This window comes from Phocoena phocoena, chromosome 3 (assembly GCF_963924675.1).
Source record: "Phocoena phocoena chromosome 3, mPhoPho1.1, whole genome shotgun sequence".
Classification (NCBI taxonomy): domain Eukaryota; kingdom Metazoa; phylum Chordata; class Mammalia; order Artiodactyla; family Phocoenidae; genus Phocoena; species Phocoena phocoena.
The window spans coordinates 57,596,656-57,623,419 of NC_089221.1; the positions used below are offsets into that span (position 1 = coordinate 57,596,656).

The 26,764-nt window shown below is 35.5% G+C and overlaps 1 protein-coding gene across 1 annotated transcript in view; it reads left to right on the plus strand.

Annotated features, from left to right (window-relative positions):
* FCHO2 (FCH and mu domain containing endocytic adaptor 2) overlaps positions 1–26,764 on the plus strand; it is a 113,645-nt gene that overhangs the window by 39,558 nt on the left and 47,323 nt on the right. Inside the window, 6 exon segments of the mRNA XM_065873108.1 lie at positions 887–991; positions 6,990–7,088; positions 7,810–7,906; positions 21,069–21,113; positions 22,815–22,887; positions 25,997–26,021. Coding sequence (XP_065729180.1) covers positions 887–991; positions 6,990–7,088; positions 7,810–7,906; positions 21,069–21,113; positions 22,815–22,887; positions 25,997–26,021 — 444 coding nt within the window.

The following is a 26,764-nucleotide window of genomic DNA, read 5'->3' on the forward strand; positions in this document are numbered from 1 at the left end:
CTGTATCCAAATTGATGAATCCTTTGAGAATAATCATATTTCTTGATAGCCACATGTCTGCCCCAACCTACAAGTGACACATAGTTTTTCTTCTTCCTTAATGTCCATCTTCCATAAAATTTGTTTTTACTTCTTTGTTACTTTCCACCAGTTTCTAGCTGTTTATGTATATGGGTTATACTTCTGCTATGAAGTCCCTGAAGAAAAGATGTCTATATAATTTGTATTCATATTCGTCACTGCCTAATATTTAACATATTATTAAGTTTTTATTGAGTAAGTAACTTTGATAAAATTAGAACTATAATAATGCAGTAACAATTTCTTGAAAAATAGGCAATGATTAAAAACAAATTTATAAAAAAAAAAAAAAAATCAAATTTATAGATTTTCCGGAGCACAATGGAAACTGAGAAACCTCAAGGAAAATTGATTTTTTTTTTCAACTTTTGAGCTAGCTTTATAGTCACTGATCAGACATTAAATGGAATATCTGTTGTGGAAGAAAGAAAGACTCACAGGTGTGTAAAGGAGTGTCAAGCATATTCTGAGGGTATTGTCACAGTATTGTTTGTTGAATTTTTAGTAACATTGTACTATTATGTGGTTGTGTGATCTTACTCTGGGTTATAAAATGAGAGTATTTTAACTTTTTAAAGCACGTTCCATCAAACAAGAGAATTAGCATTTATTTTCTGCATTATTGTGTGACTGTAACAAAAAATACCACTAAGGAGGACTTGAAAAAAAGGTATTAGTTTTTGTCATCTTGAACTCAACATAGGCCTCATTTCTTAAAATGCACTTAAATTATTATTTCATATAAACTTATATCAGGAAATAAAAAATATTTTGTATAGTTCAAAATGTTTCTGTTTTGTTACAGGCAACTGTTAAATCTAAGAAAGCTACAGATACCTATAAACTCTATGTGGAAAAATATGCATTAGGAAAAGCTGATTTTGAACAGAAAATGACAGAAACAGCTCAGGTTGGTATTTTTAAGGCTTTAAATCTAAAACAGGATATTTGTGTTTATTGTTTGTAAATTATAATAAATTATATTAGTGATAAAAATAATATAATTTTTCTGTCATAAAATTTTTTAGTATTAGAAAATGTTAAAATGCACAATCTCAGTGTTTTAATAATGCTGTTTTAAAAATATACATCTTGTTTTGGAGATTGAAGACCAAGAATCAATAGTTATAATATCATAAGGGATTATTCAGATTGACTAGAATGTTTAAGGAGCATTGGAGAAAATGAGGACATTGGTAGATGATGAAGACAGTAATGCTTATGTATGGGTTTTAAAATTGACTTATACTTAAGAAAACTGGAAATGACTCAGTGCTGAGGGTATAGTGGTTAACAAAACAGTCAAGAATCCCTGTTCTCATAGAACTTCCATTTTAGTAAGGGAAGACAGACAATCAGTTAAAAGAAGTCTGTCTCGGGCTTCCCTGGTGGCGCAGTGGTTGAGAGTCCGCCTGTCAATGCAGGGGACACGGGTTTGTGCCCCGGTCCGGGAAGATCCCACATGCCGCGGAGCGGCTGGGCCCGTGAGCCATGGCCGCTGAGCCTGCGCATCCGGAGCCTGTGCTCTGCAACGGGAGAGGCCACAACAGTGAGAGGCCCGCATACCGAGGAAAAAAAAAAAAAAAAAAGTCTGTCTCCTATAAGCTTGGGATAAATTATATTCAATTTGATGTTCTTAGAGCCTTAGTTAAAGGCCTAGATTTAAGATGGGTGCCTTTTATGAATTATACCCAAAACTTCTACCTTCACCTCTTGTCCTCTTTTCTTGTTTTGTTTTTCTCCTTAGCACCTGTCATCATCTGACACCATGCATTTAATTTACTGTGTCAGACAGGATAGGATGGTATGCTGCTGTGACAGAGAACCCCCAAAATCTCAGTGGCTTACAATAGCAAGTGTTTATTTTTTATCATGCTACTTGTTCATCATGGCTTAGCTCTTCACTCTGGCCCTGAGGCTGATGGAGGAACCTCTTCTTAGAACATTCTTAGTCATCATGTTTGAGGGGCTAGAAATATGGTGAGGCACACTGGCTCTTCTACCCATATATTTTATTGTCTGTCTTCCCCCCACTAAAATATAAGTTCTGTAAGAGCAGGGATTGATTTGTTTACTGCTGTCTCCTCAGCACTTAAAACAGTTTTCAGCTCATGGTAGGCACTCTGTAAGTGTGAAGAAGGACTTTATGAGTCTGACTTTTTGGATTCTAGGGAGTCTTCTTGCTTGGAGTGGTGAATGATTCACACCTCAGAAACAGACGGCTTGCATGCTTGTGTGCAGGCATAATGCATCCATCTCTACTTACCATGTTGTGGGCACTGTGCTAGATGCTGGGTGTATACAATATATATGTAAATAAAACAAATTCTCTCTGCTCTACATGGAGTATACAGTGTAGGGGAGGGAGACAGACATTAAATATATGCTTAAATATAAAGTTACAGATTACTATAAATGTTACAAAGGAAAAGAACAAGCTTCCATGAGATAGAATAATGGGGTTGACCTAATTTGGATTAGGGAGTTAACGAAAGTCCATTTTGGAGAAGTAACATTTAAAACTGAGACTTGAAGCATCAGTAAGAGGCTCATTCTAGGGCAGGAGTGTTCTAGGCATTGGAGACCATGGATGTGAAGACCCAGATGTGTAAAAGAGAGATCACATTCTAGAAAGTAAAAAATGCTTACTGAAACTGAGTAAGGAGAGATGGTGGTTAGAAATGAGGTTAAAGGGATAATCAAGGACCAGGCTTTAGTAAGGGTTTAGGTTTTCTTCCAGGAGCAGTTGAAATACATTGAAGAGCTGTATGCAGGGATGTGACATGATATGGTCTGCATTTTTAAAGCTAATTCTGACAGTTTCATGAAGAATGGATTATAGTGAGGCCAAAGGAGAATCAAGAGTCCAATTTGGGGCTTCCCTGGTGGCGCAGTGGTTGAGAGTCCGCCTGCCAATGCAGGGGACACGGGTTCGTGCCCCGGTCCGGGAAGATCCCACATGCTGCGGAGCGGCTGGGCCTGTGAGCCATGGCCACTGAGCCTGCGCGTCCGGAGCCTGTGCTCCGCAACGGGAGAGGCCACAACAGTGAGAGGCCCGCGTACCACAAAAAAAAAAAAAAAGAGTCCAATTTGGAAGGCAGTATCATAGTCCAGTGAGAAGGATGAGGGTCAGTGTGGTGGCCTTGTAGAAGGAGACAAGTGAATGCATTTGGAGATGGCAGGGGTAGGGTGAATGGGAGAATTCTAAATGGATTCAAGATCTCTCCCAGGTTTTGGCTTGTAAGCCTATGTGTATAGAGATGAATGGCAAAGGCTAGTTGAAGAGCTGTTAGTTTGAGGGGTCGGAAGAGCATGAGATGCTCAGTTTTGAACATGTTAATTTTGAGCTGCGTATACCTAAGTGGAGACATCAAGTGGGCAGTTTTGGAGGCTGTAAGTAATCTTGCCTGGACATAATATTCACATCCCTTATCCACAATTCTGAATTCCAAAAGCTCTGAAAACCAAAAATCTTTTTCCTGGAACTCATTTGGCAGCAAAACTTGAACTGATGTGAGGCTAATTTGTAGTCTCTTTATCCTACTTAGACTGAATATACATGTTTTCCTCTAGTGTTTGATAAACAGATGCCACTGCAGATCCTGTTGGTAGTATTATGAGATATATGGTAACACCATGTTATCTTTATTTTTAAAAATCCAAAATATTTAAATTCCAAAACAACTGCTCCCAAAGGTTTTGAATAAAGGATTGGGACTTTATAAAATAGGGGCTGGACAGTACACACAGCCATAATGACATCGCCTTTGGATAGAGTGTGGGGAAATAATGGCCAAGCTCTGAGAGGTTCATCATTGTCAGTTTGGGAGAGGAAGAGATGCTGAAACCCAAGTAGGAGAAGCCAGAGAAGGAATAAAACTGGGAAGTGTAATGTCATGGCAGCTCGGAAATGATAATGTTTCAAGAAGGGTTTAGTTGTGTTAAATGAGGCTCCATCTCTAGTGAGATAAAAAGTTTCAATTTCTATAGCAACTGAGGTCATTGTAGACTTCAGCAAGTTCTCTTTTATCTTTTAAATCATTAGGAACACTCATTTATAAGGCAGTTTTTATTGATTTATTAATTTCCTATCAAAATGATTAATTTCTATCAGTGAAAATGTTTGCCTTTCAGTTATTTAATTTGAAAAAACAAATTAGAATTTGTTAGAGTCAGTGTTTTTTTTTGTTTTTTTCTTTCTGTGGTACGCGGGCCTCTCACTGCTGTGGCCTCTCCCGTTGCGGCCATGGCTCATGGGCCCAGCCGCTCCGCGGCATGTGGGATCTTCCCGGACTGGGGCACAAACCCGTGTTCCCTGCATCGGCAGGCGGAGTCTCAACCACTGCGCCACCAGGGAAGCCCAGAGTCAGTGTTTTTTGTTTGTATATATTACCTTATAAAGAATCTTCAGCACTCATCTTTCCCTCTCCTTATCTCTTTCTGCTTCCTCATTACATGTTTTCAAATTGCATTTTAACTGTTTATCTTGCCAGTTCCAAGATGGAAACATTAATTTGTTTGAGCAGATGTTTAACCATGGTGCTTTTAAATAAAGTTCATGGTATACTGTGCTGATGTGTATGTGTGTTCTCTCTCGTGTTCCCTCTTTGTCTCTGTCTGTCACACACGCACAACTGTAGGACAGGTTAACTTTTGTTTCTTAATAGACAGTAGACTTTATTTTGGGTTATTTAGAAGGGAAACGAATTCTTTTGCTTCTCTACTTTCCTTTTGTTCCAGGCCAAGCGGGTTGACTTAATCCTAGTGGGAAGGGGCATGTCAGTCTAGTGAGAATGAAATTTGGGTGGCAGGACATATATTTACCTGGGGTGAAAGAAGTCAGAATTTACTTGGAGTACTTGTGATGTAAGTTTTTGCATTTGAGTTGAGAATAAGCATGATTAAAATTGTGACTCTGTGCTTATGCTTTTCACCACTGTTGGTTAATGACACTTAAAAAACTTGAAACAGTGGGGAGATTTTGTTTACTTTGAACAGTTAGATGGCTAGTTCAAGGAAATTTGAGATTTGCTTGAGCAACACCCTCAGATTAAGGAGTTTTAGTATTAGAGTGCTTTTCTATATCTCTCCTGGCTGACAAAATTGTACTTTTTAAAAAAACTGATATAACAGTACATATGAACACAGTGGATTTGAAATTGCAAGGAGGAAGAACTCTGATTTGTTCAAGAAGATTTATTCATTTATATTCAAACACTTGGTACTATATTCCCATTGCTGAATAACTCTGAGCTTATTTCGTAGTCACTAATTTTGAGGAATTCTGATATTTAGCAGTCCTCCCACCAAAAATAAAGCACAGTTTCAAGATTGTAGCTGAATCATGCTTTTAGTTTCTGTTTGGCTTCATGCTTCAAGATATTTCTCAATTATTAAGGATCTGACTTATTCAATGTAGGTGTTTCAAAAGAGAATGAGAAGAAGGCACAAGTTTCCTTGGAATTAGGGATCATCCATTTGAAATTAGTGCCTGTTTGACCAAGCTTTCCTGGATTTGGGACTACCTGTCTATGAGAAAATATCTTGTTCATTAAATTGCAGAAATTTAAGCAGAGGGTGCATTCTTATAATATGAATGTAAAATAGGATCATGCTCCTCCTGAATGTTCCTCAGTTCTTAAGAGTAATTCAGGATCTTGAAGTATGGGTATTCTCATTGGACTTGGTCAGAATTAGTCAAGACAAGCACTCTATTTTAACTCATCATTCCTCATGAATAAAATGGATTTAAGTTTTTGGACTTTGTTGCATTACTGCCAAAACTAATTTCACCATAACTGATTTTTTTTTTAGAAGTTCAGACCCTTTACACAAATATAGACATGACTATTTGGCTTAGTGATTTCTGATCACGTAACTCAGTGCTGAAGAAAATTGGACATTAAATATGGGGTGAGGGAATTTAATTTGGTAAACTAGGGAAAAATAGCAAACATTTAGGCCTGCTCCTTAGAACTGATGTAATTTGGCAAGAAAGTGGGTAATCAGGTGTGTGCACTGGAAGTGACAAATGTATTTTTGTTTGAAAATGACTAGTTCAACATTTCCCAAATCCTGTTTTGAGGAATATTATTGTTCTGTGAGATATTAATAGATATTCAGAGAAGAAGAAAAAAAGTGTTGTATGGTCAAAAGAAATTTGGAACACACTGGGTTAAGCAGAGTGAAACAAGTTTTGTTACTTTAGTATTTCTCAGTTACTTCAGTTTTTAATACGTTTATTGTGAAGCCAAGTCTAGCAGTGGTTTTCTTCCTGGGGAGTAAATATCAGAATAACCTGGGATTTTTTTTTCCAAACAACATTCTTACCTCTTTCCAGCCCATTGCCTAAGTAGTCATGGAGGATCTATTTGTTTTATAGTTTGAGAACATTCTCCAGATCATCTGAATCATCTCTACCTTCAGTTGAGAACTGCTGAGACAGAGTATACATACAGGCTTTCCCAGATTTCTTTGACCATAGACTGTCTCTTTTGGAGACTATGTATTAACATTTCCCGAATTAGACCTTTTTGAAAGTCTATGGGCTAGATTGTAAAGTCTTAAGAAGTAAACTGTAGTTTTAGCTCTGCAAACTAATTGTTTTTCAGTTTTTGAAATACTTCTCCCTTGTTTTTTTGACACTATTCTCTTCTGGGTCTCCTTCTAATTTTCTGACCATGATTATAGATTTTAATTTGTGGTATCTTCTGATTCTGAAAAAGTCATATTTGCCTGAGAAATGATGTAACAAAAAGTTAACTTTTTTCGATGCTGTATTTTTCAATGCATTGTTAAATATTAATGATAACTTGACAAATTTGGTTAGCTGTATTAAGATGACTTCTAAAAAGTGTTTTGATTTCAGAATATATGTGTGTGTGTAATTTTTTATATTCGCTACCCAGAAATTTCAAGATATTGAAGAAACTCATCTCATTCGTATAAAAGAAATTATAGGATCCTTGTCAAATGCTATAAAGGAAATTCATTTACAAATAGGCCAGGTACGTTTTTACTTTTATTGAACTGATTCATGAGAATTTTATGTTCATTTCTGACTCTAAAAATCATAACTCATAACATGATACTGAATTATTTCAGGTAAAGAATATGTATTTACATGTATTAAATACAGAATAACCTGGATTTTACCATTCTATCAAGGATGATAATTTAAATTAATTATGGAGTTAAAATTCTGAAGTTAACAATTTTTGAATATTTCCTTATTACAAAGTTTTACTATTTTAAAATTTAGCATAGCAACTTCAATAAGTTATAGAGCTTGTGCTTAGAAAATTTCCAAAAATATAGAAGTGCCTTAATGATGACATTTGGGGTGCATTGAAGTATAGTAGAGAAAGATGAAGTCTGTTATTCTTGGTTACTAAAGTTCTAATACTATTTTCATTGCTGTATAAGTTTTATTTATCGTAAGATTTATGTCCCTAAAACACTCAAAGATAGGAACAGGACACTGCCTTGACTTCTAAGGTTGTGAGACCATACGTTAAGGGTTCACGTAAAAAGCGGTGTATCCATAGATATACGAACAGAGTTAGGTAACAGAACATATTAGGCAAATGAAAGTTCTTAAAGGCTCTGGGTCAAAATATATATATTTTGGTATAATGAATTTTAATTGTTTTGTGGAAGTTTTGTCTGAAATACAGTAAGAATATTTATGGAAAGTCAAAAAAATTTATCTTTATTTCATTTTAATAGGTCCATGAAGAATTTATGAATAACATGGCTAACACTACAGTTGAAAGCTTGATACAAAAATTTGCTGAGTCAAAAGGCACTGGGAAGGAAAGACCTGGTAAGATGACAAACTTTGCAAGGAAACATATTCACATTTCCCATCCAGTAACAAATGTGTTTGCCTTTAAATTCCAAAATTGCAAAATGGAGCTTGGGAGATACCTAAAAATCTGTGTGAAATCTCAGATATCATTTACTTTGTGTCTGATGGTATGTTAGGCTTTTGTTTTGACCTTCAGTAGTTAATAATTTAGTACTACTTAAAGTGGTTATCATACCTTTACTAAATTAATATATTACAGTGTATATTTTCAAAAGTAGAGTTAGCAACAGAAGGCCATTTTAATGAGACAAAGAGTGGGAGAGAATATTAAGCCCTCAGAGCATTGAGGCCAGTGGAGAACATTTCCTAAACTTTAATAACTTTTTTCTTTCCTCATTCACATATATTTTCAACAAATTTATTTATTGGGTGCTAATAGTATTCTGGGTACCATTTTAGACACTCGGGAATATACCAGTGAGTATAGGCATCCTGGTTCCTATTTTATGAACAAATGATTATGGGTTTCCTTAATCTTACTTTTAATAAGCATGTTATGTTATATCAAATATAATAAGCACCCTTCTCTTCTCCTGCTCAGCATACTTACAGTCTTCTAGATTTGTTTTGTTTTGTTTTGTTTTATTTATTTTTGGCTGCACTGGGTCTTCATTGCTGCGCACAGGCTTTTCTCTAGTTGCGGCGAGTGAGGTCTGCTCTTTGTGGTGTGCGGGCTTCTCACTGCGGTGGCTTCTCTTGTTGCTGATCATGGGCTCTAGGCGTGTGGGCTTCAGTAGTTGCAGCACGCGGGCTCAGTAGTTGCAACACGTGGGCCGTAGAGCATGCGGGCTTCAGTAGTTGCGGCATGTGGGCTCAGTAGTTGCGGCGCACAGGCTCTAGGGTGTGTAGGCTTCAGTAGTTGCGGTGCGCGGGCTCAGTAGTTGTGGCGCACAGGCTTAGTTACTCCACGGCATGTGGGATTTTCCCGGACCAGGGATCGAACCCAGGTCCTCTGTGTTGGCAGGCAGATTCTCAACCACTGTGCCACCAGGGAAGTCCCAAGTCTTCTAGATTTCTTGAATCTATTGGTTACTCTACCATATTCTTGCAAGATACTTGTTTTCATTCCACAGGTAAAAATTATTCAGTCCAGTAAAGAAGTTAAAGTATAGTTTAGAATTCAGAAAAATGAATATGTGATTTGTAGAGAAGTCTGGGAGCCATTTTTCTTCAGTGCAGTTCACAGCTAAGGCTTGAAGCCTAAATCATCTTCACTTCCTTTTTCGCACGTTTCGTTAAGTTTCAAATTGTATTGATTCAATTCCATTAGTATTTTTCCCTTCAGACCTTCCTTCTTACCTACCTCATTGAATACAGCAGCAGCTTTCTAAATACTGGCACAGTAGAGATTTCTCTAGTCTGTTTTACATGTTGTAGCACATTAATGGTTTGGGTATATAATTATGAACTCATAATGGCATTACTCATAAATCTTTGACTTTTCATTATAGACAGAATGAAATTTAGATTCTGGACTTAGATTCAAAGCTTTTTGGGATCTGCCCTTGCCCAATCTTTTTTTTTTTTTTTTTTTAATAGATTTATTTATTTATTTATCTATTTATTTTTGGCTGTGTTGGGTCTTCATTGCTGCGTGCAGGCTTTCTCTAGTTGTGGCGAGCGGGGGCTACTCCGGGTTGCGGTGCGTGGGCTTCTCATTGTAGTGGCTTCTCTTGTTGCAGAGCACGGGCTCTAGGCGCGCATGCTTTAGTTGCTGTGGCTCAAAGGCTGTAGAGCGCAGCCTTAGTAGTTGTGGCGCACGGGCTTAGTTGCTCTGCGGCATGTGGGATCTTCCTGGACCAGGTCTCAAACCCATGTCTCCTGCATTGGCAGGCGGATTTTTAACCACTGCGCCAACAGGGAAGCCCCTGCCCTTGTCCAATCTTTAGTCTTACTTTCCATTTTTCTTTTCTGGCACCCTCCATTGCAGCCAACCTGAATTGCTTGCTGTTTCCTATCCATACCCTGCTTTTGTCCTTGGTACCTTAGTTGCCCTTATGTCTACTCTAGAAAATGCTATATCCCACTCATTTTTCAAATTCTTAAAAAGCCAGGTCATGTGTTACTTCCACCATCAAACAGAGAACTTTGTACCTTTTTTGGGCATTGCTGTTGTCTACCTTAAATTTTAGTAATTGTGCTTTTATGAAGAAAAGTTCTGTTTTTGATTCATCTGTTTATCTTTATTATGTGTAAACAGTACATTTTTGTTGAATGAATGAACAGATGGGCATATATGGTAAGGTTAGGATGTTAAAGAGGTTGTAGTGGATGGATTTGCTATTAGATAAGTCTTGGTGAAGGAATGGTAAGTAATTATGGTTAAATTTAGTGAATACTTACTTTGTGCCATGTACTATGTCAACTGCTTTGCAGGCAAACTTTGATCTTCAGGAACTCTTTGAAGTAGGTACTGTTATTCCCATTTTACAGATGATGGAAATATTGAGAGGTTAAATTACTTGCCAAAGCTAAGTACATGCCAGAATACTGGGATTAAATTTCAGGATCCTTGACCTCAAGGCCCATGCTTTGGAGAAATTAGAATAGAACTACCTAAGTTTACATATGTAGGAGAATGAGGATGCTGAGATACATAACTACAAAATAGTGTGAAACCCTAAAATTCATTGTAAAGATTAAATTGTAAGTGAAAACCAGTTAAGAGAGGTAAAAACAATTGAAGAATTTTTATATAGAGCATTTAAAAGTATTGATAGAATAAAAGCAAATGTGTATTGGCTGGTTAAAAATGCCTTAGACAGAACTGAATAAGGTTGATAGATTGTATCATTATCAGTATCTTGTTTGTGACACTGTATTGTAGTTTTGCAAAATGTTATCATTGCAGGAAACTGGGCAAAGTATACAAGGAATCCTGCTGTATTTCTTTTCTTTTTTCTTTTTTTAGAACTGTACCGTGAATCTACAATTATCTCAAGAAAAAGTTCAGTTACTTTCTTATCTGTGGTGTAGCACACTACTTAGCCCTGTAGTTTGTGGTCTATTCTTTACTACCAGTGAGACCTATAAGCCTCAGTACCCTCATCTATAAAGTGAGGATAATAATAGTACCTACTTCATGGGGTGGTTGTGAGGTTTTTATTGAGTACTTAATAAATGGTATTTTCTAAAAATTAATACATACCTGATTAATAGTTAGCTACTATTGATTATTGTTTATAAATTTAAATTTAATGGCCTCAAGATATATGGCATGTAGAAAATTTCTGTAACTAAATGGTAAGAGGGAAGTGAAGATTGTGGTGACATGGGCTTTCCTAGAATTACTGAACCCAGAATTAGGTGACTGTTTCAGGCTGACTGTTGACATTGTGTATATGTCAGGCTGACTGTTGACATTGTGTATATGTGACTGATTTTCAAAATAGTGATCCTAGAACTAATTTAAGGGGAAAAAAGGGAGTGGTGTGGGTGTGGAATGGAAAGAATAAGTATTACTTCTCCAGTTGACTTGTGGGTGAAGAGTTACAGCTCTTTCATACATATTTGTTCTATTTATGTCACTAGAAGGGAGTCCATTACAGTGATGGAAATTTTGTGTTTCTCAGAAAAATAACACGTGATTGTGGATTTTGTTTTGTAAGAAGTATTCTAACCTTGAGTTGTATATACTATTTTACTGTTAACATTTTTTTCTCCTGTTTTGTAAGGGCTCCCTCTGGTGGATGAGTTCCTCTGTAAACTGGTTTTAGGCCTACGGGATACACATTTTAAAAAGAAAACAAGAGGCCCAGTTCTTTAAAAACTTTGTATAACTGAAAGTTAACCTATTTCTCTTGCGCTGAAAAATTTCTTTAGTCAGTTATCTGTTGAGATATATAACCTCTAACTTTATGTCTCCAATTCTCCTATGTAAATCAAACACTTTGAGAGCATTAAATTTTTTTCCTATTCATTGAGACTATTTTATACTAATTATATGTAGTGTCATTTTTGTCATTACTTTTTTTAATTGAGATATGTGACGTATAACATTGTATTAGCTTTAAGGTATGCAACGTAATGATTTGATATATGTATGTAATGCAAAATGATTACCAAAGTAAGTTTAGTTAACATCTATTCCCACACATAGTTAAAATTTTTTTTTTCTTGTGATAAGAACTTTTAAGGACTACAGTTGGCCCTGTCTGTCCGAGGATTCCACATCCACGGATATGGAGGGCTAACTGCATTATGCCATGTAAGGGACTTGAGCATCTTCGAAACTTAGTATCTGCAGGGATCCTAGAACCAACTGCCTTTGGATACTGAGCCATGACTGTACTCTTTTAGCGGCTTTCAAATACATAACATAGTATTGTTAACTAAAGTCACCATGCTGTGCATTACATCTGCAGGACTTACTTTGTCTTATAACTGGAAGTGTGTATGTTTTGACCACCTTTACCCGTTTTGCCTAGTGGGGGACATCCCCCATCTGTTCTCTGTATCTGTAAGTCCAGGTTTTTTTTAGATTCCACATGTAAGTGAGATCATACAATATTTGTCTTTCTCTGACTTATTTCACTTAGCATAATGCCCTCAAGGTCCATCTGTGCTGTCACAAACGGCAGGATTTCCTTCCTTTTTATGGCTGAATATTTTGTTTGTGTGTGTGTATATATACACACATATATATACATGTATATATAGAGACACACACACCATATTTTCTTTATCCATTCATCTGTCATTAGACAGGTTGTTTCCATGCCTTTGCTATTATAAATAATGCCACACTGAACATGGTAGTGCAGATATTTTTTTGAGACGGTGATTTTTCTTCAGATAAATATGCAGAAGTGGAATTGCTAGATCATATGGTAGTTCTATTTTTAATTTTTTGAGGAACCTCCAGACTGTTTTTGTCGTTACTTTTTCAGTGTTGTAGTGCCTTGCCTTCTGGAATTTGAGTCACTTTAAGTGTATGCTTTGAGTATATCAAAGCACCTGTGGTCTGAAACAGTCATGCAACAGGTGTTTTCTAATTTTGAATGTCTTGTTATGTTCTAACGACATTATCCTAGTATTTCTACCCATTCTCATATGTTTTAGTTGTAAAAGGAGATTAAAATCCATACTTTTGAAATTTCCTGTTTTACAATCATTCTGCTAATTTCACTGTATACTTTTCATAAAAGTTAAGCAAGTTTCCATTTATAAGTAACAAGGATAGATAACTTAAAAAGTTGGTAGGCCATTGTCTAATATGTTTAAATAAAAGATTTTTTTGCAGAGTTTATTTATATTTTCATTATATGATAATATAGGTTTATAGCTTCCATTTGAGGACTTCCAGGGACTATAATGTGTTTAAAGATACAAATAGAAAAAGCCCCAGAAAGGTAGACATAAAATATTGAAACAGCCAGCCACAAAGAGAAAGGGAAAAATGAGATTCTTGTGGTCAGACCGGCTAAATGTGAAATTAATTTATTAGTTTAGATATTTGGAATATTCTAGCTTCTACATTAGGTATATTATTTTAAAGTATGGGGGTGGTAGTGGCAGTGGGATGAATTGGGAGATTGGGGTTGGCATATATACACTAATATGTATAAAATAGATAACCAATAACCTGCTGTATAAAAAAAATGAAATAAAATTCAAAAAAAGTGAAAAGAGATTAGATCAGTGTCAGGGGGACAGGGGGTGTGCGGCTGGGGAACTGAATGAAGGTGGTCAAAAGGTACAAACTTTCAGTTATAAGATAAATAAGTCTTGGGGATGTAATGCACAAGATGATGACTCTGGCTAACACTGCAGCATGGGGTATCTGTAAGTTGCTAAGGGAGTAATCCCTAAAAGGTCTCACCGCAAGGGAAACAATTGGGGGGATTAACTGTATGAGGAGATAGATGAATGTTAACTAAATTTATTGTGGCAGTCATTTCACAGTATACATATGTCAGGTCATTACGTGGTATAACAGACTTATACAGAGCTGTATGTCAATTACATCTCAATAAAAATGGGAAATAAAAGAAAAAAGTATAGGGTACAAGTATATAGATTAATAAAAAAAACCAAAAAACACTAGTGATCATCTTTCCAGACCCCTCAAGGATTAAGAGTAATGCCAAACCTATAAATGGAACCTCCTTCCATTCCCTCCATGAAATTTTTTTTTTTAATTCAGAGAAGTAGAAACCCTTTCGTAGAAAGCAAAATTAAAAATAGCCAAGAAGATCAAAGACCCACAAACCACACCAGATATTTTGTGATTACTTGGTTTTTCTATTTGATAGCAAGTGGGGATGACTAGAGAAAGAGAAAAGAAGAATGGATGATGATTAGTGAAGAGGATAATGTAGATTAGCCCAAATAGAGTAAAAGAGGAGAACTCCCAAAGAAGATAACACAGAGAAGCTTCACTTTATGAAGGAGTACACCTTCACCTGTTGTGTCCTAACCACCTAGGACAGAGGCATAGAACTCTGCCCTGTGGGACGCATATGCCTCCTGATAGTGATTATCTTTTAGAGCAGGAGTCTGCAGGCTGTGGCCACCGAGCCACATTGAGCTTTGCCTCTTTTTTGAAGCCTACAGCAAAGAATGATTGGCAGTGGGGTGGGGGCGGGGGCGGGGACGGGACAGTATTTTGTGATACATAAAATTGTAAAATTCAGATATCAGCGTCCATGAAAGTTTTTTTGAACACAGCCACACTTGTTTATGTACTGTCTGTGGCTGCTTTCACACTACAACAGCAGAGGTCACTAGTTGTGACAGACTTTATGACCTACAATGTCTAAAATATTTACCATCTTGACTTTTTACAGAAGACCTTTGCCTACCTCTTTGTTAGGGAATGTACTTCTTGTGTAGTATAGTAGCAGGTATGTCATAATACGTTAGAATTGTGTAGCTCATAACAATATGTAATCTTTTTTCAAAAGTTGATTCTGCTGTTCTTCTTGGATTCAGAAATCATTTAATCTGATATCTTGCACTAACTACATCTGCAGTCGTATCACAGCACAGTAACTGATCATCGTAATAAGAATCCTAAATTGTGAAGTAAAGATTAAACTGTTTTGAGCAGGCTTTAAGGAAAGCTTGGTTCATTAACTTGAAGTATAAACACTGACAAAAAAATAGAAGTAAAAAAGTAAGCTGATTACAGTTTTTACATATGCATAAGAATTAGGACAGAGTTTCAGTTTTTTGCAGTACGTAAAAGAAGTTAAATCAATCTGAACTTAAAAGGGAGTTTATGGGAAAGAAACTGAGGTATCCCAAGGATTCAAAATCAGGGATATAGCCAGGCTGCAGAAGGAAACCCACACCAGTAGGAACACTAGGTATCATTTTTCCTTTATTGAGTCTCTGCATTTTACTGCTTTATTTATTTATTTATTTATTTATTTGCAGAATAGCTTTCTTTGCTTCTCCAGGTACATGATGTAAAGTGATCTCCTAGTAATTTCTAGGTATTTTCACTTGTTCCTTAATTGTAGCCACAGCTCAGAATTAACCCAGGTTTTTATCCCTCTTCTAGACCAGAAAGAAACTGGTCTAGGTAATCTTGGATTGGGGTAACCTTCTTTCTAGTCCAGTCAGTTCTGACTAGATCATGGCTTCTGTACCACTCGTGAGGAAGGGGGAAGTTCCCAGAGAAAAGAGATTATAGTGGGCAGAGTATAAGCCTTAAAGGTTTCATCAGGATCACAGAAAGTGAAAACATGACTCAGTCTGGGGGTATGGAGGCAGTGTCAGATTTTCGATGTAGGAGGAGATTATATTTCACTGCCAAGATGCTGTGTTTGGAGAACTAGATGAAAATTTAGAAGGTTTAACAGTGACTGAAATTCCATGGTTAAAAACTCATTCCTTTGATTTAAGACCATGGTTCCTAAGTTTGCCTCATCACTGCTTCTCAAGCCTTGGATACCTGTGAGAATCATTCATTGAAAATATTTTCCCTTTCCTTTTAATTTCTCTTTTTTTAAAAAAACGAACAGGGTCTTCCCTGGTGGCACAGTGGTTAAGAATCCGCCTGCCAGATTTTGCCAGTTCTCCAAAGTCTACACAATTTTCTTCCTAACTGCACCTGCCAGAATTAATTTCTCTTTTCTCTGCTTCCAAGGAGCTGTGCATTTATTACATCACTTGTAACACAACTTGTATCATAGTCTTTTCTATAATTGTATCCCATGTCTCCTTCTCTGCTGATATGCTGCTTGAAATTGGGGCAAACATGAAATTGATCTTTGTTCCCCCTTGCCTCATGCTTCACACACAGTTGTCAAGCTATGAACATTTAATTAAATTTATGTTGAGAAAAGTCATTAGATCATAATGGATTAAACATAGATAATTGCAAACACCACTGCCAAAGAATTAAGCCTGATACTGTGAGAAATAAATAGAATAATGTTATGGTGTCCAGTTAACTCAGAATTGCTTGAATGTTTAATGAAATAGAATGTGTATGTTGTGATAAAAAACCTGAAAGAGACCTGAATATGCAACACAGATATGTTTCTCTCCACCATAAGGCAAGTGGATGAGGGAAAAATAAAGGCCAAAAAACAAAGTATTGGTTGGGTTGGATAACAGTAAAGCTGGAATACACTCTATGGTCTAATACAAGAAGAAAAAGAATGAAGATGAGACATCGGGTTTTAAAAATCTGTCTGAAATAAAAACTTTGTCAGACTAAAAAAAACAAAAACAAACAAAAAAAACAAAACAAACAAACAAAAAAAGAATTCACCTGCCAAAGCAGGGGACATGGGTTTGAGCCCTGGTCTGGGAAGATCCCACATGCCACGGAGCAACTAAGCCTGTGTGCCACAACTACTGAGCCTGCGCTCTAGAGCCTGTGAGCCACAACTGCTGAGGCTGTGTGCCACAACTACTGAAGCCTGTGTCCCTAGAGCCCGTGCTCCGCAAAAAGTGAAGCCACCACAGTGAGAAGCCTGCGCACCGCAACGAAGAGTAGCCCCTGCTCACCACAACTAGAGAAAGCCCACACGCAGCAATGAAGACCCAACACAGCCAAAAATAAATAAATATATATATATATATTTTTTAAATGCTTTATAAAAAAATAATAATAAAAATTTAAAAACGAACAGCCAGTGCACTATCCCAGAAATTTTGATGTCATTGGTTTAGGGTGGGTCCTTGGTATCACTGTATTTTAAAACTCGTCTGATTCTAACATGCAGCTTTTGTTGAGAACCTGTAGCATTATATCACTGGATGCTTGTTTTAAGTGTAGACTCTCAAGCCCTACCCCAGACCTACTGAATTAGAAGCTGCACTTCAGTGAGACCCCTAGGCAGTTTGTATGTGCAGTAAAATTGGAGAAGCACTGTCTAGACCTACTGAATATCTGGCAGTGGACCCAGGGAATCCCTAGGACTGTAGTTCTCAAAGTGTGATCCTAGGACCTTCTGCATCACCTGGGAGTTTGTTTAAAATGCAAATTCCTGAGCGCCAACCTAGACCTTCTGTAAAGGACACTCTGCAGGTGGGGCCCAACAATTCGTGGTTTAACAAGCCCTCCTGGTGTTTCTGATACAGGAAGCATTTCTCTAGAAGATTCAGCTAGGACTTGGGATTTGGAACCACTGGATTGAGGAAATTGTTGTTACAAGCCCGCTATTAAAATAAATACTCCTGAAATGAAGTAGCATTGATGTTGCAACTTACTTTCAAATGATTTAACAAGTGAAAGAAAAAAAAAAAAACTACAAGTATGAGTATGTATAGAGGAAGAAAGAGAAAGCAAATATAACAAAAAGTATTATTATCACCCCCCATATCATTCATAAAAATGATAAGACCTAGGTTCAAAAGGGTAACTAGTCCAAGGTAATCAGCCAAAAAGCAAGTGGCAAAACCAGGACTTGAACTTCCGTGCCCTTTGCACACCACCACAAGTTAGACTTCAATGTTCTTTTTCATGTTAGCTTGCCCGGTTCATCATCCCAGGTACCTAGCAATGTGCCTGTGTTCTGTTCCATAGGCCCAGGAGCAAGCTTGAAAATGTCACTGACTCCCATTGTTTGAGTCACCTTCTTTCTCTTTGTCCTTCTTTCTCTTTGTCCCTGTCCTTCTTTCTCTTTGTCCCTTCCTCTCCCTCCTCTCTCCCCCACCCCTCTCCCATTATCATCACTTTTTGTTAGACTTTGGGATCTGGCCATGTTGGTACGTTTTACTTTGGCTTTTAATTAGAACTGGTGTTCTGTGGTTTTAGTTGGATATATGCAGAAATATCCTTGACTTGGGTAGCCCAGACTTCTTATTTGAGTTCTGAGGCCAGTTTATAGCTAGACAAAGTTGCAGATTTTATTGATGACCTGAGATTTGGAATTGATTCCAAAACAATGGGAACTATTAATTAAATATTTAACTTTTGGCTCACAGGCCCAGCCGCTCCGCGGCATGTGGGATCTTCCCGGACCGGGGCACGAACCCATGTCCCCTGCATCGGCAGGCGGACTCTCAACCACTGCGCCACCAGGGAAGCCCAGTATTTAACATTTTTTAATACTCTACCTCATTCATGTAGTGATTAAATACATGTAGTGATTAAAGATTACTGTTAAATAAATTCTTTCCTTCTGTAACATTTCTTAAAAATTTTGATCCAAATTAGGTTTGGATGAATTGTTTAGGTTATTGACTTTCTCTTTTTCTTTTGCTAGCAATAATTTATTCCTACATATGATTAAAGCATCATGTGTAAGAATTGTCTTGCTTTGGATCGTTGCCCTCTTTGAGGTCTGCTTTTAATTTCTTCTGCTTTTAATTGAACTCATGATGGCATTTTTAGATAATGTATGAAAGAGCATCAGGAGACAGAGCCAAAATGGTCTTATTTGCTTTTATACAAACTAAATTGCCCTTGCAGCCCAGCATAAAATCTAAGCACTAAGAACACATATTTATTTTGACAACAGAATTAATTGAGCCTAAAACAGTTGAAATTCCAGTGGTAGCAAACTATTCTTTCTGACTCTCACTCTGGCTTTGGTACTTTCAAAAAAAGTAACTTGTCTTATGATTAAATAGCAGAATGATGGGCGGTGTACTGCATTTGGGGAAAATGGTGAATAAACTTTCTACTTGTGAAACAGTTCAGAAGTGACATGCTACAAGGGGGGTCAGAATGTGCATTGATATCCAGCTGAGCTGTCAACTGGCACTGAGCCAGGCACGCAAAGCTTTGCCATGTGAAGCAGCATGTGGAGCGTATGCCATTTGAAAAACAAAATCTTTTTCATGCATGATTTAATGTTTTTTTTAAGAGTATATATTTAGTTTTATTATTCTAGAAACTGTTAGTGTTTCTGTTTTTAATAGAAAAGCTTATGTGTGGATGGAACTCAGTTAAAATGTTTTAATATATATTTTACAATTTGAAAGGATTTGGCATCTTATATTTCAAAAATGTCATTTTGAATAGCTTATTTTTATTGGATATTTTTCTATTTCAAATGGATTTTAAGAGGATGTTTTTAAAAGATAAAGAGAACAGTGATCAAGATATCTGGTATAGGAGAGATGTTTTGTGAGGAAAAAATGTAGAATTTTGTTTGAAGGCCCTGATGTTTATAGAGTTAATGGATGCCTTTACTATTTTCATATATATGATAACATCCAAAGATCTTAATATATACTATATATTTTTTTGATGGGTGGTTATATTCTCTCAAGCTTTGTTAGTAAGTGATAAAACTAATAACACATAATAAGCTGTTGGTAATTTAAGTAGAAATTTTTCATTCTTAATAATTCTTACACCAAGCAAAAAGTTGCTGTTTATCAGAGGCACATACTACTAAAATTCTTTTCTTTATTGATCTTTCAGTTCTCATCTCTTTGTAAACTGTTAATGTAGGCCTTTAAAGGATTCTAAGAACAAGCTCATTACCCTTTCATTTAAAGAATTCTTAGCTTGCAGATTTACAGAGTGGACTTGAAATCCTTGAAATTTTAATTGGGCTGTTTTCTGACTCTAAGAATTTTTTGGATGGAAGTAGTGAGTGTTTTTTTTTTTTTCAGTCATATGATATATGTCATAAGAATGCCCCAGTAGGGAAGGTATTGCCAGTTAATTGATTAAGACCTTGTTTATCAACTCACATTTATGACTTTTATTCTGTTTATCACTAAATGTTAATCTACTCTTTTTGAATAAAAACTGGAACTGAGGAAGTAAATCTTTGATTTGGGGGTAAGAAGCAGGACGCTTTAGCCAATACTTTAAATGCTCCTCCTTAATAGAGAAAATTTTCTTGTTCATTAGTGGTTTTCTTTCATAATGGAATGATCAGTGAGAACTCCGATCGTGAATTTGCACATAGTTACAGTTAAGCTTAACATCTCAGAAGGACCAGTAGTGAAATCCTCTATTATCCACTGTTTGGGTTTTTTTTAAATAAATTTATTATTTTTGGCTGCGTTGGGTCTTTGTTGCTGTGCGCGGATTTTCTCTAGTTGTGGCGAGTGGGGGCTACTCTTCATTGCTGTGCACGGGCTTCTCATTGCGGTGGCTTCTCTTGCTGCGGAGCACAGGCCCTAGGCACGTGGGCTCTAGAGCAAAGGCTAAGTAGTTGTGGCACACGGGCTTAGTTGCTCTGCAGCATGTGGGATCTTCCCGGACCAGGGCTCAAACCCGTGTCCCCTGCATTGGCAGGTGGATTCTTAACCACTGCACCACCAGGGAAGTCCCTATTATCCACTCGTTACTTCAGGCTCTATTTTTAAATTTCTTGATGTAGCAGGTTGTACCAGTTACCATTTAATAAGGCAGGGCTAAAGTGACCATTTAGTGGAACATACATTTTTTAGTCTGATATTTATTGAAAACAGAAACTACATGTTAAATCTCTGTGTCTCCAGTTCTGTGGTATCATATATAAAGGGTTGTCAGTAAATTGTGTTCATGATATAGGCTAGTCTCAGTTTTTTTCAGTGTTAGGCTTATTTGATTTTTAAATTATTGCTGATATTTTACTTAACACTATCAGGTAACACTGGAACATGTTTCAGAACAATTAAAAAGAGGTAATGGGATCTAATGTGATTGTTTTCTACCAGCTTTTTTTTTTTTTTTTTTAAACCAGTACTTGTTCATGTTTTTTCTTTTTAGGCCTTATTGAATTTGAAGAATGTGACCCTGCTAGTGCAGTTGAAGGTAAATTGACTAGTTGTAATGTGTGGGAGCTAGCTAATAGCTTCTGTTTACTGAATAGAGGGGCTGCTATCCATTGGTGTTAGGATGTCTATGGAGTGATGTAAAAAATGTGAATGTGGTTTGAAGACCTGCAGATATTAATCTTTACTTAATAAAAATAGGTTTGCCCAAAGGAATATTAGTGTGTTAGAATATAGATTTTTTAAAAGATTAAATATAACATGTATTTGTTTGCAGATATGCATTGAGATTGTTTTCTCCACTGATATCAATCTTTAAACGTTCTAATGTCATAAATATGAAACTCATCACTACATATTGATGTATACTGCTTATTCTACAATGGGTAACATTTCAGTAATTAATAAGGTTATGTGTTAATGCTTATGTTACTGTCATTCAAAATAGGCAGTGATTTGACTTAGAGCAAGGATCCACAACCCTTCCTATTTAAATTGATGTTTTTCATAGTATGAAACCCAAGACATGTTTGCAATTTTTGTTATGTTTTATAATGTTACTATGTGAGCTGCTAGAAATAATTTGAAAGCAGTCTTCTGTTTTTTTCCAAGACCTGTGTGAGAATATGGAGAAATGGTTTGCTGTTGTGTATAAGGTTATTAACTGAGCAGTCAACGAGCTCTGGGGCCTAGACTTTTTATAATTACCATCTGTTTGACTTAGAGCAGTACTTATTTAAGTTCTGTGTATTCAAACTTTAAAAGTTCTTCAGAAGTTTAAAAGAATTTTAAAAGTTCTTTAAAAATGTTTATAATAAATAACACCTACTCTGTGAGAATAAAAATGTATTTATTTTTAAAATATTATAACATGCTTTGCAAATAAATGGTTCAGGGAGTTAGTTTTGCATGAAAGCAAGTACATTATTCTAAGACACCTAGATTATAATTCTGGCTATAGTGTTAACTAGTTGTATAACACTGAGTTAAAAAAACAAAAATAATACTCTGAGTTTCCTCATATATAAGGTGAGAGGTTAGCTTAGGTGTACTCTAGTTCTCAAAGAGTTAAGTAGCTAAGCTTTAAGTGCTGAATTCTGTTGACGATTGATAGCATGACTGACGTTTAAAAAATAATTTGTCATGCAAGAAGAAGAGGAAGAACTGCCATATTTGGCAAAATAGAGATGGTGTTTGTTCCTCATTTATGGTTGGATCCATTTATAACGTTATTTGTATTAGAGATAACATATGGACAAAAGAATGCCGTATTATAAGTTTCCCATGTCGTACTGTTAATGGATCTGTTGTCAACTTTTCATTTAAAACAACACATTTATATTTTGTGACCCTTTATACCAGGAACATGATTTGACCTGCATTTATAACAAAATCTAATATAGTGAATAATGTACTTTCTTTGAAGTCTTAAGATATCTGCAAATGCTTATTTTGCCTGAGGTGATTTAGGGGAAGAGAGGATTTCACTGATCAAATCAATGTTCTATGTATAACCTTTTGGTGAATAAAAGGCTGTATTATATCAACATAAGAAAAATTTAAACAGACTATGACTTATTTAAATATTAGGGTTTAGCAGTTGATACTTTCATTTCTTTCATCCAAATTTAGTATCAACAGTTATGAGCAAATTGTGTGTCAAGATACAAGATGCATTCATAAGTTTAATGTATTTATCAGGAACAGTTATGTTTCTGTAACAATATACATTTATTTTAAGGTATAAGACCAAGGAAAAGAAAGACTTTTGGTTTACCAGGAATAATTAAAAAGGAAAAGGATACAGAGTCTGTGTAAGTATATTAAATATTGTCAAAATCCTTTCTATGGTTATAAATAATTAAGAATAAGACTATTGTTATGAATTTGAAAAGAAAAAATTCTTTTGGAAATAACCCAAAGTACATATGGCTAAGATGTGAAAAATACAAACTTTTCTAAAAACATTTGCCAGCTCCTCTAGTTTTAGTTAAAAGTGTTAACTTTTCTTATTATTTTAAAATTTCAAGATGAACGCTTTAGCGTTTTGAAATTGAAACTTTAAAGATACTCTTATTTTATAAAGTGATACATGCATATTTTTAAAAATCAAGCAAAAGTACAGAGAGAACTAAAAATTGTTCTAAGTCTTAATAACCTAAGAAAAACACCATGGTCAGCAATTTGATGAAAATCTTTCAAGACAACTCTAACCATATAGTAAATTAGTGATATATGTGTACATAAATGGAAAATGTTAAGTGGGGGAGAAAAAAGTCCTAACATATTTTAAACATTTATACTAATTCGTCATTTTTAGATGGAAGATGGAGTATAAATGTCATGTACCTTTTTTAAAAAATAAATTGGTATACAAAGAAATATAATTAGCATATAAGAATTAAACTAGTATTAGCTAAGTCAAGTTTTCTGCCTTGGCTATACATTAGAACTACCTGAGAAATTAAATATATCTATGCCAGGCCCTGCTTCAGACCCATTAAATCAGATTCTTGGGGCGGGAGGCCCCAGCATAGTTTTTGTTTTGTTCTAAGCAGCCTGTGTGATTCTTAATATACACCTGGGGTTGAGAATCATTGAACTCTGATTAACTGGAGACAAATTGGAAATAAAGGAACTTTTCTTTGCTTAATTATTCAACCCATTTAGAATGAAGAGACACTAATCAAAAGTCTTGAGTGATTTGTTGACCCAGTAACATTGACTGAAAATTTGTTTCAAGTCCCTACTTCTTTAACATAATCAGCAGAACTCTCACGAGGTTTAATATTTTGATGGCCATTCATATTTTCAATATAAGAGAACAATTTGTGCTTTGGGTGGTCTTGCCTCCTCCCTGGTTATACGCTTATCATCTGAGTTTCTTGGAGTTTCTGCCATTCTGAATGTCTGTTTCTTTCCTCCTCCCTAGTTGTATTGATACTTGGTTTAACAAATTAAGACTATTTGCAAAGTGATGTATGCCTATAGCTACTGTCTCTTCTGCAGATGTCTTTTTTGAGCATTGTGAAGAGGGGTATTTTGCTAAGGGAATGGAACCTAATAGCTCTTTTATAACATTGGAAATTGAAGTCTGAACAATTGATTTGTAAGTAAATTTTTAAAATGTAGCCAGTTTATCTGTTAGTGGCTACATTATAAAGAGTTAAGATGTTTTTATAATTGATGGTTTTCACAGCTGTTCATTTAGGGAGCTTATAATATTTTTGTATATTCCATGTTTTTAAATTAGCTTTTCATGATCAGTAATTTCCCAGTATGATCATTAGGGCACTTGGATATTGGAATATTTTAACCAATAAGAATACTAGGTCAGAAAACTAATGCCTAAATCACTGCATCATTATTGCCTTCTTTCAACACTCCCTGGCAGGAAAAATGTTAGAATTCACTTTGCTTGAAATGTCTGAGGCTCTTGGCATGCTTCTTCTCATAGCCTGAAGGTTTTTGAAATGCCAGCAATTGTGGACAAGGGGTCCTGCTCAGAGCTTGGTCTTCCTGGGGCTTCATCTGCAGGTCTCATACTGCGTACTGTGAAGGCAAACAGATGAGTGCTTTACCACAAAGACTGGAGAGTTCTGGCTTAAAGCCAGAGAATAAATGGTTTGGAACTCTTATACTTACTTTTATATTTAAACTTTATCTTTTAAAAAAAGAAGAAAGAAATGTTCAAACATCTTAATTGATTTGATTCTGTACAGGGATTGAATATTATTACAGTAGCTTTTCTGGATCATTTCCTCAGAGTATGCATAGGTTTTTTTGATATAATATTCCTTATAAGGAAGCTCTTTTTCAAAATTTGCAATTTTAAGTAGCTATAAAGACATGTGGGGTTTGCATTTACCCTGGTGCTCCCATTTGTATTAAGGGCAGAATAGTCATCTCCCTCTTTTTTCATTTTTTCAGTCTATTCCATCCTATATTTAACAAAGTTCTTTAATTTATAGATTTCCCTATATCTGGATTGATACAGATTACCTGTATCTGGATTGATACAGATTACCTGTTTATCTTATATAATTTAGTATTAATTTAGTATTTTTTATTTTGTTCATTTGGCTCTTAAGGTGTACCTAATATGTGTGTTTTCAGGCTGTTATTAAAGTGGCAGAATTTGATACTGTATGTAATAACTGTCTCAAGCCAAAGAGTATACCTAATCCAATGCCTTTTAAATATGCTAATTTTTGTTTGTGAACTTCTTTTAGAATGTATACGTATATATTCTTCTAAGCTTGTTCCTCATGGCTTCAATGCCTTTAATTTTATATATCTAGTGCTTTATTTGGTTAGTTGAGAAGGCTGGTCTTATGTTTTAGTTTTACATTTAAAATAATAGTTTTCAATAGATGATGCCCAAATTTGTATTTGCTTATCAGTCAAATGATAAAATATCAGTGCTCAACTGCGTATTACATTAGACTAACAACTATTCCAGCTGGAAGTCTAGCTACTCACCTAACATATTTGGAAAAAAGTGGTTTCACTTCTATATATACTAGCTTATGGAAAGTACCTCAAAGGAAATACGTTAAAATTTTTTTTTTAACTTTCTCTACCTGAAGGATTAAAAGCCACTAGAAATCGTAGGACTGACAGCTTCCTTGACGTGACAACGTGTATATTCATGGAAAAGAACTATTTTTGAAAGTAGTTTTGCAAATATTTATAAGCTGTTTGTTTTATTTTGTCTTGCAGTATCAGTATAGGGGAATGTCTTTGTTTGAATTTTAAAATCATTTGGTATATTTTAATATTCATGATTTGATTTCTCTAAATATTTTTATAGAGTTTAAATGAAAGTTATGTTTAAATACCAAGGCAAACACTTTTGATATAGTATATTTACCAGATAGTTCTAATAGTTGAATATGTCTGATATTTTGTTTGTTTTAATAGGGAATGCCCTGATGCAGATTCACTTGTAAGTAGATTTTACTTTGGTATAAACAGTTTAGCTATTTTCATTAGGAAATACCCAGCATATTTGGGTTGAGTTTGTTTACAAATCTTTCCAAGAAAAATACTAACCATGTTATTAGAAATTCCCTATTAAAATTATTTTACAAATGTATTTTTGGCTTTACATTGTCAGATGCTTTCCTATTAAATAGAAGGTATTTCTAACTACTTTTGAAAAGTGGACAGTTTACTTTTAAAATTGGAGTGGAGCCATAGCATATTGCTATTTTCTTGGGAAATATGTCAGATTTCAAACCTGCCAACTTTATTTTAAAATGTGCTCTTACTAATTGATTCTTATATCTATTAAAATACTACTATAACTGTTCATGTGTTTAAGGTTTGTTTAGGGGACTGTCATTTTAGAAAAAGTAGCAACAACCATGGTTAGTACTTTTCTGTGCCTTTTATTTTGTTTTGTTTTAAAGAAAGTTTGTTTATATTTCTTGTTTAAATATATTTCTTCATATATAATTAAAGAAGACATCAAATGGAGCTCCCTGTGGTTACAGTGAGAGAGTAGGTTTACCAAATGATGGAAGTAGTGTGTAGACAGATATGTTTTACAGATTGGTCATTAAACACTGATCATGTTGGTAAGTGTAGTAGAGTCAGGCTGTCTCTTTTATTGTTCTTACTTGTGTAACTATTGTTTCTTTTGGCTCCAAAACATTATGGTCTTTTACAGCATATTGGTGTACCAAA